This window comes from Tinamus guttatus, unplaced genomic scaffold (assembly GCF_059628265.1).
Source record: "Tinamus guttatus ecotype Peru unplaced genomic scaffold, ASM5962826v1 Tinamus_guttatus_pri_ptg000732l, whole genome shotgun sequence".
Taxonomy (NCBI): domain Eukaryota; kingdom Metazoa; phylum Chordata; class Aves; order Tinamiformes; family Tinamidae; genus Tinamus; species Tinamus guttatus.
Window position 1 is genome coordinate 1,194,782 of NW_028289266.1, and position 17,074 is coordinate 1,211,855.

General features: G+C 44.7%; 1 protein-coding gene across 1 annotated transcript in view; it reads right to left on the reverse strand.

Annotated features, from left to right (window-relative positions):
* Nucleotides 1–1,115: 1,115 nt before the first annotated feature.
* Nucleotides 1,116–17,074, reverse strand: part of NSF (N-ethylmaleimide sensitive factor, vesicle fusing ATPase) — a 63,995-nt gene continuing 48,036 nt past the window's right edge. Inside the window, exons 13-21 of the mRNA XM_088537168.1 lie at nucleotides 16,877–16,972; nucleotides 16,593–16,749; nucleotides 15,995–16,128; nucleotides 14,643–14,709; nucleotides 14,387–14,466; nucleotides 7,552–7,686; nucleotides 6,646–6,759; nucleotides 1,856–1,911; nucleotides 1,116–1,317 (exon numbers count right to left, since the gene is read on the reverse strand). Coding sequence (XP_088393294.1) covers nucleotides 1,302–1,317; nucleotides 1,856–1,911; nucleotides 6,646–6,759; nucleotides 7,552–7,686; nucleotides 14,387–14,466; nucleotides 14,643–14,709; nucleotides 15,995–16,128; nucleotides 16,593–16,749; nucleotides 16,877–16,972 — 855 coding nt within the window. The 3' untranslated portion in view covers nucleotides 1,116–1,301. The remainder of the gene's footprint in view (nucleotides 1,318–1,855; nucleotides 1,912–6,645; nucleotides 6,760–7,551; nucleotides 7,687–14,386; nucleotides 14,467–14,642; nucleotides 14,710–15,994; nucleotides 16,129–16,592; nucleotides 16,750–16,876; nucleotides 16,973–17,074) is intronic.

Consider the following 17,074-nt stretch of genomic DNA (forward strand, 5'->3'; position numbering starts at 1 on the left):
TGGGACTGTAATGTTATCACAATACAACAGCACTGCCAAAGGAAAAGAAACCAGAGTGGAGTGGTTAAAATACTCTGATTGCTTTAAGTCTGCAAAATAAGGACTAGAGAACCTTCACCTTCAGGCCTAAAGAATGTAAAACCACCTCCTTTCCGCAGGAACATCACTTTCAGCATAAAGCTGCTTAGTCCTTACAGCATGTCTAGTCAAGTTGAAGAACCCATACTGACTAAGATCGAAAATGGCTTTGATTTTTTGCCCCACCAAACTGAGGTATGTTCCATGAACCTTATTAACCAGGTGGAGTCAATGAAATCGAGGGGATTTTCTTCATGCAGTCATCAACAACAGCATCTCGTTGACGTGAGATGACTCTTGTGCAAGGACCATGTAGCAAAGTTTGATACATTCCTTTACTGTAGTGCAAAACCGTGGCAACGTGCATCCCATGGATGCCTGAGAGCTTAGCTTCCTCTCTCTCTCTCAAAGGAGGAATTTCAACCTTTGGTAACACGGCAGAGAAAAGGAACATAATCAGCCTGGCTAATGCCAAAACTATCTTCTAGATTGAACTCATGAAGAGCTTTTGGGTTGGAACCAGCATCTCTCAACTGTTTTTGAATTAAGAGCAAGTTCTGAAGCTTTAAATACTGGATTTGAAATTTTCTCTGTTCTGATCAGCATATTTCCCTGCCTTTTTCCTATCACTAATGCCATTAGCCAGTCTCTTCCCCATCAGGCCACAAAATACCTGGGTATTAAATTTAAAAAAAAAAAAAAGTATTAGCCTCTAGAAAACTCTAGATTATTGTGGTCACTGTCTTTAAGGATATCTGCCTGACTCAATAATTCTGCTCAATGAGGCATATGACAACATAACTGAACAAGAAGATGTTCTTCAGATCAGAATAATACAGAATAGTACTTAAAATAAGACTTCACCAAAGACTATCAAAGTCAGGTTTTCTTTCCTATCATAGCAACTGGATGCTGGACACAAGTGAGCATTAGCTTCAAAACTTACATTTCTCCCATGCTAAAATCAAATGAGAACATAGCCTTGCCTGCACAGAGACATAAGCACAGTGTTCTAGAAGACACTTCCACATGACATCAGTATATTAAAGACAAAGGATAAAGATACTGTATTGCACTAAACATGCAAATTCCACATTGGGTTCTTGGAAACAGGGAAGCATTTCACTTTGTCCAGTGTGTTGAATACAGAAGAGTAAAGATCCCAGTGCATATTCTCCAGATTGGTCACTTCTCCAGCTGTCTACCTTGCGCTTGGTCCATCTTCAGTCTAGGGAACTCCTGCAAAGGAAGCCAAATCCATCAGAAAAGCACACACGCATGTATAAAAGCACCAAATATTAACATGCAGCAGTATGGACAGTGTTGCTAACTTCCCCAGAATAAGTGCAGCCATACATGGATGACAAGGACATCTTCTAGGAGATATCACAGTCAATACTGGGCCTAACTATCCCCTGTGATACCCAGAGGGGAAAGAGCTGGACAGCCTTTACTTACACAGGAGGAAAAAAGACCCCTGAAGTTCCAGATTTTAGATAAATAGCTATTTATATCTAGTAGAATCTCTTCTGACACACTTCAGTTAAACAAAGTGGTCCAATATCTCACTAATGTTTTAAAAGTAAATAAAGAAGGCAGAAAACTCAGGCATGCCAGTTCTCAAAAAGTCTTCGGGACCTGTACAAACCATAAGGAGAACTGATCTGATATATAGTTCTTCATATACAGGTCAGTTTTCACTCAGAGGGAAGTTGCTGCTTTGTTTCTTGACTCCAGAAGACAATTCTGAACAACCTTCCAAAATAAAAATACTTACGTTCCTTCTTCTCTCAGAAGAGCCAGGAATTTTTTCACCCGATACTCGGGATCCATCTACACGGCAGACAAAACAGATCTCCATTACCATGTGATGCAATCTCCTAAGTAGCACAACAGTAAAGCAAGGCCACAGCCACAAAGCTTGCTTGGAGAATGCACGTGGTTGCTTTGCCCGTGCTCTGATCTGCCCAGAGACGAGCCTGCTTGTCCCAGCCTACAGCTAGCTGATGCAGTGGACACAACACTGCGCCAGGACACAAAGCTCAGGAGCACAAGCGCAGTGTGTTCTCAGAGTCCCAAAACAAAAGACTTAGAAATACAATTGTTTCTATCAAGTATTTCTGGTTTATGGCAAATTTCACAGCAGCTTCATCCCACGTTGTCACTGTCCCTGTTCGTCTGCACAAACTAGTCCCACTCTGTGCCTGCTTCTCCCCAACCCTCTCCATAGCTGGGACAGCCTAAATTGTATAGCCAGGAACAGAAGGGATTCAAGCCCCCACTCCATTTCTCCCTTCTATTCCTTCCTAATGGCCTAAATCTTCCTTGCTTCTGATGACACAACCATCATGAAATATGCCCTCTTCCTAGGTGCCAGAAGGGATTCTGATGCAGGAGTTCAAAACCCCACCAAGGAACACATTAACACCAAATTTGAGTTCTGTGCTAAGAAACTGGCTGAGGGGCAGAACACGACATCCAAATCAATCATTTCTGAAATCTGTGGACAGTTTAGGAACACAGAGACCTAATCAAATGGCTGACAAGATATTGGATAGATTTCTGCAGAATTAAGGGAAATCCTCACCTCATTCTAGTTTAAGGGGTCCCACAGAGGACATGAGGCCAAATGGTACTGAAAATGGAAAGACCATTGTGCTGAAAATGAGGTTAACAGAGCACTTACATTCAGCACCTTCCTGCTCAGGTGAGACTCACCCAAAGAGCAGGTCGCAGTCTACACCAGAGAGCCAGATCCCCCTGCACTTCGAGGCAGTCGGGCACTGGGTGAAGTTCTCAGTCAACCCCCGGACACGAGGTTCGGAGGATCAGAAGTTCAGATTACGCAGACAGACCCAGCAAGCCTGCAAAGCAACACTGCCAAAGCCAGGCAGCAGCACAAAGAGTTACCTGTGCTCCACCTCTCCACATATTCAAGAAAGGGATTGGAGAGAAAGGATGTCTCTTCTTTTTATTGCTAAAACAGATGTGCTGAGCCTACCAGCTGCAATAACTGCTGCCAGTACTGGCATTCCATTTTCCAAATCAAAGATCCTGCCTCCTCACTAGGACACATGAAAGCAGCTACAGTTGTAACAGCTTTTCCGCAACCTGCCCTCATACACTTTCTACAGACTCTCTTGGAGTAACAGCATCCACCTGCAGCCAGAAGATCCTGTGTGAGATGCTAAAGCAGGACGCTGAAAGACCCTGTACCCACGAGCAGTGCAGGGCTTCTGTAAACCTGCCAGCAAACCCCAACTCCCTTATTTAAACATAGGTTACTGGTTCAAGACAATAACAGAAGCATTACATGATGATCTTTCAAATTAATTTCCCATGTACATTAAAATACATTCCATACAGCAGCTTAACAGCTTTATTTATGCTGAACAAAAGCTAGTGGATCAGAAAATATCAGAGATGAAAAAAGGACTTCCTGGGAAGTTGTCTGGCTCAGTCTCCCAAGAAGGAGAGACATCAGACAAATAAATCTAGGAGCAGCAAGCTAGGCAGGCAGGAAACTGCAGAAGGAACCAGTCTGCCGGCTAGGGAACAAGGAGGCTTCTGAGCCCAGCAGCATCCCAGGACAGGGGTGCTGTGTAGGCAAGGGTGAAGCTAGGCTGGCACCTGATAATACTGTGAGGTGTCCATGCACTGCAATTAAACTTAGTTTTAAACTAAACCTGTCTAGATCCTTTCTAGATATGGCAGATCGTAGGTGTATCCATTCCTCAAACGCTTGTTTTGGACATGAACCCAACATCATTCCAGAATTCACAGTGTAAATAGGACAACCAGGGTATTTGACATTAAATGAGAGCAGTTCACATTAAAAAAAGCCAGCTATACCACCAGTTTAATGGAAATTAAGCTGTCAAAAAGTGTGGGTTTACAAGGCTGGGAAACTGCATAACAAAGCAAGGCCAGATACAAGAGCAATGCAGTGGCCCAGTGTATCCCATAGCAGGATTTTGATATTGAGGTTGATTCAGCAAGACTTACTCTAAGCCAAAGAGATTTAGCAGCTTAAAAACGTTCACACAGAGAAAAAGACTTCCCTATATAGGTGTGCATTTTTTTCAGAGAATTACCTTACTACGGGATCCAATTACCTCAGTTTTAAGAAACAAATTCTATCACTTGGAATTCCTGCGAGAGTTGAGACGTCTGATCCAGTTTCCCTTTGAAAGCTGTGTTCTAGCTCAGTTGGAAAAAGAAAAAAAGCAGATCTTGCACGTTTTGCAACCTCACGAGGCTCAGAAAAAGGGAAATGACAAGTCCTTCACCTAGGGAGGAATAACCTCAGGCCTCACACCATGCTGCAGGCCAACCAGATGGAAAACAGCTTTGCAGAGAATCACAGAATCATAGAAACATAGAATGCTTAGGGTTGGAAGGGACCTCTAGAGATCATCTAGTCCAACCCCCCTGCACACGCAGGGTCACCTAAAGAGAAGGATAGTCATGGGAGTCATGGGGACATCCCATGAGTTGAACCAGGGCCACCAATGCACCCTTGGGGCAAAGGTGGCCAGTGGTGCCCAGGACTGTGTTAGGAAGAGCATTGCCAGCAGGGTGAAGGTGGATCCTTCCCCTCTGCTTGGCACTGGGGAGACACACACCTGGAATACTGTCCAAATATGGCCTCCTCGGGGCAGGAGAGACTGACACCTCCTGGAGAAAGCCCAGGGAAAGGACACAAAGACGATTAAGGGACTGGAGGATCTCTCATTAAAGGAGAGAGATAGGAGTGTTTAGCCAGGAAAGAAGGCTCCGTGGGGCAGATCTCACCTACGTGTATCAATATCCAACAGGAGAGGGTCAAGGCAATGGGGCCAGGCTCTTCTCAGTGGTGCCCAGGCTCAGGATACGAGGCAATGGGCACACACTGAAACACAGGGAAGTCCACCTGAGCACTAGAAAACCCTTCTTTACTGTGCAAGCGGTTCCATATTGGAACGGGTTGCCCAGAAGGCTTGTGGAGTCCCCATCCTTACAGATATTCAAAACCTGACATAACACAGCATGGTGCAACCTGCTCTAGGAGACTCTCCTTGAGTAGCTGGGATTGGACTGGATGAGCTCCAGAGGTCCCTTCCAGCCCCAACTACTCTGCGAATTCCTCCGAAAGCTCAAATTAGCTGCATTACTACCATCTACGCACAGTAGCACAGAGAGGTGTTTATAATATTAGCAGTAGCAACCCTTCATTTTGTGCTTCTCCAACTGGCAGCAAATGGCATGAACCAAGCATTGTCTCTCTTTTCTCAGTGTGATCAGCTATGGACTGACCAAAAAACAGTTGGTTTTGGTTAAAGAAAATGCACAAGTTTGTCTAGATAGCCCAGAATAGCATCTGGGCTGCCTGCATGAAGATCCCCTAACTAGGGCATTACAGGTGTGAAACCAAGGGGCAACACTGTGAACCCAAATCTGGGGAACGTATCACGATCAAAATTCACAACTGCCCACAATCTACATAGCCTTCACCTTCACTCTGGAAAAGAACGAGTACTTAACACTTTGGGTCAAAGCAGTAAAAGAAAATGTCAGGTATCAGAAGAAGGAATGCATTGTCAAGGCTAAGTGAAAGGGACTGCGACCGAGGCAGGCAGTCCCCAAAGGCCTGCACCCTTAAATACATCTAATACGTGTGAGCAATGACTTACTGACTTGCCTGTAGGTATGGAATTAAAAGTCACGGAAGAAGAGGAAAAAGTAATCTAGATAAATGACTTTATTCCCTGAGGTGACATCCAGTCAGAGCATATCCTTAGTCCTGTGCAAGTTTTAACAGAATTGTGAATAGTGAACAGAGGGATACATGACTTATATGCTGCTAAACTACATGCCTCTTAGCTTATGCTCAGCCTCTCCTAGGAAGATCTAAGGACAGTTCACTCAGCTGCACTAAATCCATTTGATGTGAAAAGAGAGAGTGTGTGGAGGGGGTTGCTCCGGAGGGCTGGGATGTCAGCCGGGAGGATTAGGCTGCAGCTCCTCTCGTTTCCAGGAGCACATGGCAGGGAGCAGGGCTTGACGGCGGCGCGAGCGGCGGCTGCGGGGCAGGGTTAACAGCTACATATTTCTACTCTCTGCAATTATTTTCTTTAAAGTGCTGAAAGTGGAAAATAAAGAGAGGAGCAGCTGAACAGCCTGACAGATTTATCTTCTTCAGGGAAAGAGCACATACACCTGCGCAGGCACCTTTTGCTTCAAAAAAAATCCTAAATGATCACTATCTGCAATCTTAACATGCTGTGTATAGAGCAGAAATTGCATGAAAGGTAAGTTAATCCAGTCTCTCTGGTTGCCAGATGCTCTTCTCTGAAGTGCAGCTCTAAACAGCCTATAGGCACTGCGGTTTGTAAAGAGCTCTCCACAGACTGAGACCTGGCAATTTCTTTGTTTAGCAAATTTCTTTTTTTTTTTTTTCTTTTCTTTTCCCCCCAGTTAAATCTGTTCAAAGGCTCCCACCACAGTCAAACTTAGAGTCTGTAGACAAGTGGGAGCCTCTGAGGCTCTTCTGTGCCCCAGCCCTTCCTGGACCAGAAGAGTTCTTACTTGTAATGACATTTCTATGAGCATCAGCAGCTTCTTGATACCAATCCAGACGGATCTCCCTTTGACATTCTGGGCAATGGTGCTGCGTTCCTTGTCTTTGAAGTTACCCAGGAGCTGCAGGAGATAGGGAAAAGAAAAACATCAAGGGACTGCCCATAGGAGAAATGTTACCTAACTCAGGGCCAAGAAAATGAGAAGTTCATTTTCTAGCTTGGAAAGATAACTCTTTATTGCAAGATACCCAAACAAGGCAAAATACTTACAAGACTCTTTAACTGCATAATGTTTATTTTCATAGCATCTCCAACCAGTTAATTGCTCATTCAATCTTATGACCTATTCTAGGTTTTCTCCAGATCGAAGTCCAAAAGGAACATAGCGGCTTATGCTACAATTCATTTTCAAACCTGTTGCAAAATCTTTCAGGCTTTTGTGATTTTTGTCCTTGTGACAACACTACCAGGTTGCACAGAAGTTCTGCCTGTTAAATTTATCTTAAAATAATAGGTGCTACAAATTCCACCATGGCACAGCTTAAGAAGCCTTTGGAGTATCCATTTATAAAGAACCTATAATCTCTCCAGCACCAAGCACTTCCATTTGATGTTGTTCCAGCTAATGAGAGCTCAGCACCCTACGGGCACATCTCAGTTAAGTGCCCCAATTATATAACTTCACCCACTTCCATGCCCTGTGAACTTTTCAATCCACTCTGTGAACTTTTTGCCTAGATGTATTGCTCTTATTTTTCCTTAATTCATCACATGACAAAGTAATGCAGGAAAGCCTCAAAATTGCTGTTAGGTCAAAGTTAAATGAGACAGTGTTGCAAGCTGCAGCCCTACCTCAAAATCATTCCTTTTCAGCAATTTTTGAGCTGTTTTGTCATTCATTAATTTTCCTCACCTCCAACGCCTCCATCAGCTGCTCTCCTGTTGCAATATTGGGCACATGAATAGTCGTGCTGAAGGCGTTGAGCATTTCCATTTCCTGCAGGACATCTTTGCGACTGGTGGTTCCAATGATGAGAAGCTTGCGGCCCTGCCCACACAATGGGAGACGTGTCAAGAAAGGAAAAACAGAATGAGACGAACCAGACTTGGGAAGCTCCAGCTAACTAGGGAGAAAATGACCATTAAAAAAATAAAATTAAGTGAAATCAATAAGATTACACATCCATATTTGAGGCTGTAATCATATAAGACTATAAGACTAGAACCAGACTGCAGAAGTCAGAGTAATAGCATCAAAGGGACCAAAAATTATGGTACACGAGAGCCTCACCTGTACTCACTGCTTTCCTAATTTTTCTACGAAATTCACTATTACAAATTGAAGCGTTATTAGATTTAAAAGCATAAACCAACCCCCATTCCAAAAACTACATTACAGGGGACTTCTCAGAGTAACACCCTCCTTTTAGGAAAAGGCTGCCTGATGCATGTGGGAGGATCAGCCCCTTTTACAACCCAGACCGTGCGAAGCCCTCGGGGGTTTAGGAGGTCTCTGGCTGACCCAGTGTCCTCCTTATTTGCTGTACAGGAGTTTCACTGATGCTCAAAGAATCAAATTCTAGATTTAGCCTTTGCAACACAGAATCTCAAATCATCACCAGAAAACACAAAACCCCTCCCTATTGGGCATGCAGAATTCATTTCATGAATGCTTTGCATTCCTCTAATGAAGAATTAAAACATAATACACCTCTGATAAAGATGCATCTTCACAACCCCACAACGTGGTCTTTCCCTTGGTTGTTGTTGTTTCCCTAACTTTATACCGGAGCAGACTGCATTCCTGCTCTGAGTGAAGGACGATGAGAAAGCACCAGACACGGGGACTTGGCTTCGGGTTTGTTTTTAGCCTAAGAGCACAAGGAAGCCCCGAGTGGCAAGTTGAAACCCGCGTGCCCCAGGTCAGCAGCCTCCCGCGGCGGCACTGCCAGGGCAACCTGCGCCAGCACTCAGGGCATTAACCACTGCCTGCCCCCCAGAAGGCCCCACGCTGCGGAGATCGGCCCTCCTTGACAGGGCTTCCTGAGAAAGGGAGCGGGAAATTTAACGGGAAAAAAACAAACAAGGGCAAGAAAGTTCCACCAGGTGCTCAGGCTCAGCTAAAGCACGAACAGACTGAAAAAATATAAATTATGCTCAACAACGGATAGACTTTTTGCCCGCCCAAAGGCAAAACTTCAGTTGTCTTCACCTCTGGTGTTGGTAAAACAGACTTAAAACACAGGCTTGGAAGTCCTGGGAAATGACTCCTCCAAAGGCACTAAAGCCTCAGCTGCCACGAGCCACCGAAGTGCGGTGCAGGTGCTCCAGAGAGCCACTGAGATTCGCCCTCAAGCTGCCACCCAAGGACAGGGGCAGAAGGTGCCTTCGACTTGCTAAGACACCTCTGGGATAGCAGCATGCAGGATGCAGTTGCTCCTGATGATCTTGAAGGTCTTTTCTAGCCACAATGATTCTATAGCAGAACGGAGGCCTGTTTAAGGTCCTCCATAAGAAGAAAACAGAGATGGAGACGATCAGCAGACCTGATGGAGGCAGTATCATCTTCATCCTCACTTACAGTGCTTTTTGGCTGTCCTTTATTTCCCCAAAACACAATCCTCAGTGTGCTTTTGCTCAATTTACCGACACTACCCCATTATATCCGACACCATATATGCTCTAACAACTCAGTTAGAATTACGATCCCCTAAGGAGAAAACAGGTTTTCTTGTCATAGGGATAAGGAGACTGAGGGAAGTCAAAGACAGAAGCAAGACCTCCAAGTCCCACACCTGGTCCCTGTCCCACAAGCACTAGTCTGAGTAACCTTCTACCACACGAAGGCAGTTGTCTCCTCCCAAAGAAGCTGCCTCCACTCCGGACTCCCACAACAAACTATGTTCTGCACAACTAGACTAGTTCTAGGCAACCAAACTGCTGACAGCCACATTTGGCCAGATGAACCCAAAACTTGCTGTAAATGAGGCCAGCAGACAATTACTGAACCCACAAAGATGACTCCCAAGTGAGTTATTGCCATCTAAGCGAGCCACCAGAATTGGTCATTGTGGCAAGTCCTCTGAAAACAGCAGCTCGGTGCTGAGCATCATGCAAAACCAGCAGTTTGGACATTTTTAGATTGGGGAAAAGAGTGAAAGAGAAGTAGTTATTCTGCTGCACGAATGCAGGGTCCTCTCTTGTTAAAAATACTGTGCAATCCTAGCAATTGCAAGTGCAGTTTTGAATACAAGATTCATTTAGAGAAATCACAGGAGAGCAACAGGGACAGAGAGAAGTATGGACTGATTTCCCCAAATAGACTCTTGCTAAGTGGGCTGGGAGGTATCAGAGAAGTCTTTAAATTGTCTATAATCTATCAGGTCTACAAATTGTTTAGTGTAGGAGCAGGTTGAAAATGCTGTTTCTCAGAATACAAACCACAAAGGAAGACATGAAGTTGCCAAGCACCAGGTTTAAACCAAAGCAAAGGGCGCTCGCTTTCACACAAACCTGAGCTCAACTCGCCCAGCACAACGCCAAGAACAACAAAATCCCATCAAGGTTCAAAGTTAACAGGACAAGCTAGCAGAGGGCAGGTCCATCAGTAGCTTTCAGATGTGATGCTTTGGATCCATGCCCAAGATGCCAAACAACTGGTGACTCAAAGCCAGAAAACTCATCAGAGCAGATGGTTACATTGCAAAACATTGCTTAAATATTTTATGTGCTGCACCCAAAATTCATGAATTCTTCCCTATTTTCTTCACAAGAAACTATGCCCTTCAGCCCACTTTAAACTTCATCCACTGTAAAATCAGTTACAATAAATTAAGTATAATCTCGATTGTATCAATTACTAAAAGAAAATGAAAATATATTAGGAGTCTTTCGTCTTTTAGCAGTTTCAGGCAACTTACTCGGTAAAAAACAGGAAAACCTACAAATCAGAAATGTTCTGCAGTACCACAAAGGCTTGAAAACCCATCAAGCCAAGGTGACAAACCCGAGCCCATCCAACTACTCTGCAGCATCACACGGACACAGATGGACTCACCGTCCCCACCAGATACTCTGCTGAAGTGCCCCCATCGAAGAAACCTTCATTTTTCACTCCTACTTTATACGGCAGCCACTGCAAGGGCAATGTGCTCTGCATGTTCAACTTGTAGAAGGTACAAGACTCCAGCTGAATGTCCAAAAATCACCATTACCAATGAGTCATGTAATATGGAACTTGCACAGCTTTGGGTGACATAGTTTCGGACTCACCATGGCAGTCTCGGCACTGGTTCTGCCATCAACAAGGATTAGGCGCAGACATGCCACTTAAATCTGGATTGATCCTGCCCATTTTGAGACGATTAAAGGAGCCCAAGCTCCCCCTATGCTCATGGGGAGATACCCAGGTGGGTAATTTGCTCCGTTGTCTCTAGAGGTGGGATAACCCTTGTTTCCTCCCCTGCCCGCTGCATGGATTTTATCTGAATCATTGATATAAACACGCCAAGATTCAAAGATCAAAAGAAGAAGGTGCCTTAAACTACTACTTTCCAAGCATTTCTAGATTGATTCAAACACAATATTCACCTCCCAATGGGCACCATATTATTGCATTGACTGCCCAAAGCTCACACCATATGGAACATATAAGAATTACACAGGCTCTGCGACATGCAAGTGGAGTCACAACACGCAAACGGAGCCCCAGATTGCCTGAATTCACAAAAACTGAGCAGCCCCAGGCAAGGGAAGCTCCAAGCATGATGGAGGTGCCTCTGCTGGCTGTCCAGCGGCTATTCACTCAGCTCTGGTCCCTTACGAATTTTTAAGCAGACATTGGGGGCAACAACAATTCTGTGTTGTTTTGTGGGAGATTTGTGTAATTCTTGTGTAATGGAAGAAAAGGCAGTTTGCCAGTGTTACAGGTGTAAGCCTAAGGTCTCTGTTGACTGGAGTCGCTCCCGTTTCACACCAAGTGAAGTGGAATCAGGAATGCCTGTGGGATTATGGCAAACAAGGAGATTATTCCCCCCTCTCCCCTCCCCGTCGACTTTCACAAAATCTGCAAATGCCTCCAGCGTCCCGGGGAGCAGAGGGGCCGGGGGCCTCTGGGAGCATCGGGAGGGCATCCCCGCGAGCGCTGCGGAGCATCGCGCTAAGCCAGACACCTCGTAACACTGCACAGATTGTGCGTCCAGCTTAGCGCGGGGATGCTGCCATGGGCTTTCACCCTTTGAGCCGATTGTTAGCTTTTCACGGGAAGCAGCAGGGAAGCACATGTGAAACCTCTGCGGGGCTGGTGAGCGTCCCCATGCCTTGTGTGACTCTGCATGTAGATGAAGCAGCTCCGGCTTTGGGAGCTGCTGCTGCTTAGTTCTCAGAGAAGTCCTTTTCTCCCGCTCGGCTCCCCGCTGCGACAGCCCTTTTCACTCTTTCTATTCCCTCCCTCCCCAGTTTCTTCTCCTGCACAACACAGGGAAACTTGATTGAAATAAAGACCCTAAGAGAACATGGTTTATTTTCTTCTCTTCAAGCCATTTTAGAAAAGCTTTTTTAACTGGTTTAAAAAAATGCTAAACAAAACGCAATGTTTTTCAGTCTTCTTGAACTAGTAATAGATACCACTATTCAAGCCTTGCTCCGAGGAACTAGGAATCGGGAAGCTGTGACTGGGAATTTAAAGCAAATTCAGGGCTGTGCCTTGTTTCTTTAAAGTCTTCCGTGTTTACTCCCCAGACTCCTACAAATGTATAAACAAGGCAGAAAGCCCAGAAAACCCAGAGCTTGGAGCACTCGCGCTTCCCACAGCAAATTAAAGCAGCACAGCCGCGATAGGGACACGGGGCGGCTGGAAGGCGTTTTAACGAGCCCATTGAGCGGGGACACAAGCTCGATGCATAATTAATAACCTGGTATCCCCACGCGCTCCTCCTGCAGGGCTGCCCCGCAGGAGCCGGGGGAGGCGGCTGCACACGCAGGGCCCTCGCGGCGAGGCCGCCACAGCGCCGCGCGCGGGAGCCGGGCCCTGGCATGGCGGCCGGGCCCTGGCATGGCGGCCGGGCCACATGCGCCGCTTCCCTCTCCTTCCTCGCTCACAGCTTCAGCTGCTGCGGAATTCCTACCTCTAAACCTTCCGAATTACCCGCGCGGGTCACACTTAGGCTCCTGCTAGTCTAAATATACTAACTAATAGCGATAGAAAACAGATATTGTCTCCTCAGCGGCTTGACAACAGGTTTTCTCAGCACTGGGACATGGGTGGTGCGAGTTAGGACTTCCCAGTTTTACAAGGAACAAACATCAACCATTACCTCGGTCTGGAGGAGATTTCATGTCCCTCTGACCTAGGCAGCAGGTAGGTAGCACTGATGCTGCGCACGGACACTATAGCCTGTATTTGCACCTCAGTTTACAAGCAGGACTGAAATCGATCATCATTAAAAAAAAAAATCCCCAAGGAAACTAGCAATCTCACCGGAACATGGAAGAGGAACAATTAACCAGCAACTGCATCTTCCTCATGGGTTTGTAACTTTAGCTTAAAACTCTAGGAGTCTTCAAGTCAAATTCAATCTCTTTCAGGGTAAAGGTTCACAGCAGAAAAGCCTGGGCTTTTCTTTGTTTTTTAACGAATCTTCTACCTATATACATTTTTGTTTCTAATGAAAAAAATCCCCATACGTCATGCTTGCCACAGGAGCGGATAAGAAACAAATCTGCCAGCCAGTCTGTAAGAACCCCACCTCCCAGATGTCCCAGCCAGGTCAGACCAAAGGGTGCAGCTAACCCAGCGTCCTAATTTCTACTGCAGCTGATAGTGGACACCTAGCAAAAAAAAATTATCATCAATCAAACAGTGACACTTCCCAAGAAAGCTCTCTCCCAACCCTCCAACAATTTATAGCTTAAGTCACCATAATATTGGCTGTCAACCCAAAGTCTTCCAGCCTCAAGGGCATTTCAAACATTGCAAAGTATGAATCTCTAGAAACATGCATAAACTTGGCAAATATCTGAGTGCTTCAAGTTCTGCATCCTGCTTTCACAGAGACACGGGTGCCAACAAAAGTGCAACATAATCTTGAAGGACGAAGTGAAAAAATGAACAACTTCTGATATGAAGTTCTTTGGACTATTGAAGTAAATCATCGTTTTCCTTTCCTGTTCTATGGGTGCAATCATCTGCTCATACTGTAGAAATACCCAGCGCTAAATGAATGATTACATGAGATCACAACCATCAAAAATGGTCATGCGGATACTGCCAACCTCCCTGTTCTTATCTGATAGCAGATGGGCACAAGGGGAACTTCATGGCCTGGAACATTACACATCAGTTCAAATTTCTAGAATTGAAAGATCTTTCCACCAAACTCTCTAACAAGAACAATTCCCATGCATATGTTACTCCATTTTTCAAGAGACTTGAAGTTACAAAGAACTGAGTTCATCCGAATGGTGGTTCTCTGCTTCTTCCTGACACCAGCCTTCAAGGTTTTCCAGTTGGTTTGGTTTTTACTCATGCAGAAACTTCCAAACACATGAGATTTCCAATGAATTACATGAAAAATTGCACAAGGGTCCTTCCTGTTCATCTCATTGAGAATGAGCTCCAGCAGCAGCCCACGATTAATCTGCCTTAGTCAGAGGCAATAGCTCTAACACCATTATCATCAACCAAAAAGCCCTCCGATATCACAATTATTTTAGGAATACAGCATCTTACTCCTCAACTATCATCTTACCTGAGGGGGAGCCTTCTTTAGCAGTACCAGAAGGGCTTGTAACACCAGATTAGAGAACCGTGGTCCAATTGGGACATAATCTGAAATGAAAAAAATGCATTTTCATGTTCTTTAAACTGACAAATCTTTAAGCCACAACTGCATAAGAAAGCAGCTCGAGGTTTCTGTGACAAATGCTTCCATATGTGACATATCTTCCATATCTGGTTGGCAATACTACTGTGTGGCCAACACAGCTCTCATCATCTTGACTCACCTAAAAGCCTCTCAATGTCATCCACTACGACACAGCTGAGCTGCGATTTGTATGCATCATCAAAGATCTAGAAAAGAGCAACACGATTCATTGTTAAATCTCAGAAATAAAACCACACTAGCCATGATAAAGACTTGTTGACTCATTTTTAACTAAACTCAGAAGTAGTGAGAAGAATAAACTGGGAAGGAAATAGTCAGCACCATGTGAGTAGACTCCACCTTCATTTAATAAAACATCTCAATAAATTCAGAGCTCAGTTTGCTTCTTTACACAACACACTACAAAAACGTCAGCTGCCTTTGTGCTTAATTGCAAGGAACGGCCAAAACGGAGCAACAGCCCTCAGTTTTCTGGAGCTAGGGCTATAACACAGACACAACAAACCCACAATTGCAATGCAGTTACAAAGATCTATACCCAAGTTGGTTATTCCTTGTAACACTGGACCAGGGGGAAAATAGCCTTACACAGGTATTGATCGAGCCTCCATATCATCCTTTACGAAGCAGCAAGGCAGAGCCCTGCAAACCTCTGGGTTTGGAGAGTGGCACTAAGACTGCACTGGTATTGCAGGCCCACCTCCAGCATACCCTGAATTCAAGCAAGTCCAAAAGGCTTTTATGAATCCAAATGACAAATTGGGCTTCCAGCTATGAGCACATGGCTCTTCTTGGAAGCTATGCAGTCTTGCAGTGAATTACCCCTTTGTTTTTAGGGTAACATATTTTGTTTACACGCCTAATTCAGTGTAATTCAGCTATAAAGAGACTGTAAGTGTTGGCTTGCTTCTGGAAACGACACTCAAGATCTCCTTTCAGCAGACTACTTGAGATGATTGAATAAGTTTTAAGAACTCATTTTTTTAAATGCCTTTTTTTTCTTTCTTTCTTTCTTATATCTTCTGTTTAACTAACTGTTACCACCTCAAAACTCATTCTAGTTTCATTCAGGCAAGATCTGTTCTTGTCAAGTAAAAACCTAAGTCCTTTCAGCCTTCATTTTTGGAGACAGAGCCCCAGACTTGCTAACTGCAGATCAGGTGTTTTGTTCCACTGGCAGGACCAATTATACCTCTAATCCTACTGGGCAGGGCCTGGAAATGTTCTTTTCCAGAGCTCATTTCTGTGTGCACACATCACATTTCCTTAAGAAATAGAGCACCATGGGATAAGACTCACACACAGAATCAGTGCTATGACAATATTCACTCAACTTTATAAAGAAATTGATATATATGAACTTAGGACCTACGGACAGCAGAAAGCACAGCCACAGAGGAAATACACTTTTCAGTCTATGGAGCATGGAACTGGACTGTAATCAACCAAAACAGTAGGATGCTTCAGTACCTTTTTCATAGCTTGGCACTTGGCTGTTTCAGAAAATCCAATCATCTTATCAGGAGAACAGATTTTGATAAAGGGAAAGTTGGATTCTTCTGCTATCTTTGCTGCTAGGGCAGTCTTCCCACTGTGGGGGGGACCTGGAGCAAAGGACAAGCACAATGAATAAGCAAGTGAGAAAGCAGCTCTGCTAAGGCTCAGTGTACAGGATGCTTAAAACACACTTATAATCCCATTCACAGGGACCTGCACTTTGAAATGACTTTTTCTCCTGCTTGTAGAGGACGTGAATTAACTCGTAGTTCATTGCAGCCCTCCAGATGAAGGAAATGAATACGCCCATATTTGAGGGTGTGCACACTAATTTGCCAGGAAACCATTTAGATTATTAATTGGTGCATTCACTCCTCTGTTGTTTAGATGTCCACCAAATCTCAGGCTAATTTCCCTCAGGAATACTGACAGGGACCAATTCTGTTTTTCCTCCCATACACTACTCCTGCATGCAGTCAGAGGATATAACAGATCACCACTTGGGGTAACTGATACGAACAGTTGGTAGAAGTGAGTTGTTGTTTAAAATGCATTGCCTTTCTAAATTTACCTTCTAGAAGAACGCTAACCAGTGGAGTACGGTCACTGTTCTTGGTTTGTTGAACAAGCAGCTCCCCATCATCCAATACTCGTGTCACAGGATCACCCCACTTAATAATCCCATTCATGATGTAACTTGCATAGTCTTCCTGGTTGGTTCCAAATGCCTGTGTTTTAAGAGAGGAGACATGCACTGACTCAGGAATTTTCCATCACATCAAAACAAGAAGGTGCTGGCTCGTGTGGCACCATGTGGCCCGACTCTGCCACAGGATTTATATAGTTCCTACTCACTGGTTTGATATCATTCTCCAAGGATGCAAAGAAGTCTCCTCTGGTCACACGCAAGCTTTCGGCCTTCTCCATATCCACTTCCACTTTGTTGCTGGCCTAGAAAAGGCAAGCAAACATGGTGAAGTTCAGCACCACAGCACAAGATCCCTTACCAACTTCCACCCACGGATCCAGCTCCGTCCTTGGTCTGCATGGATA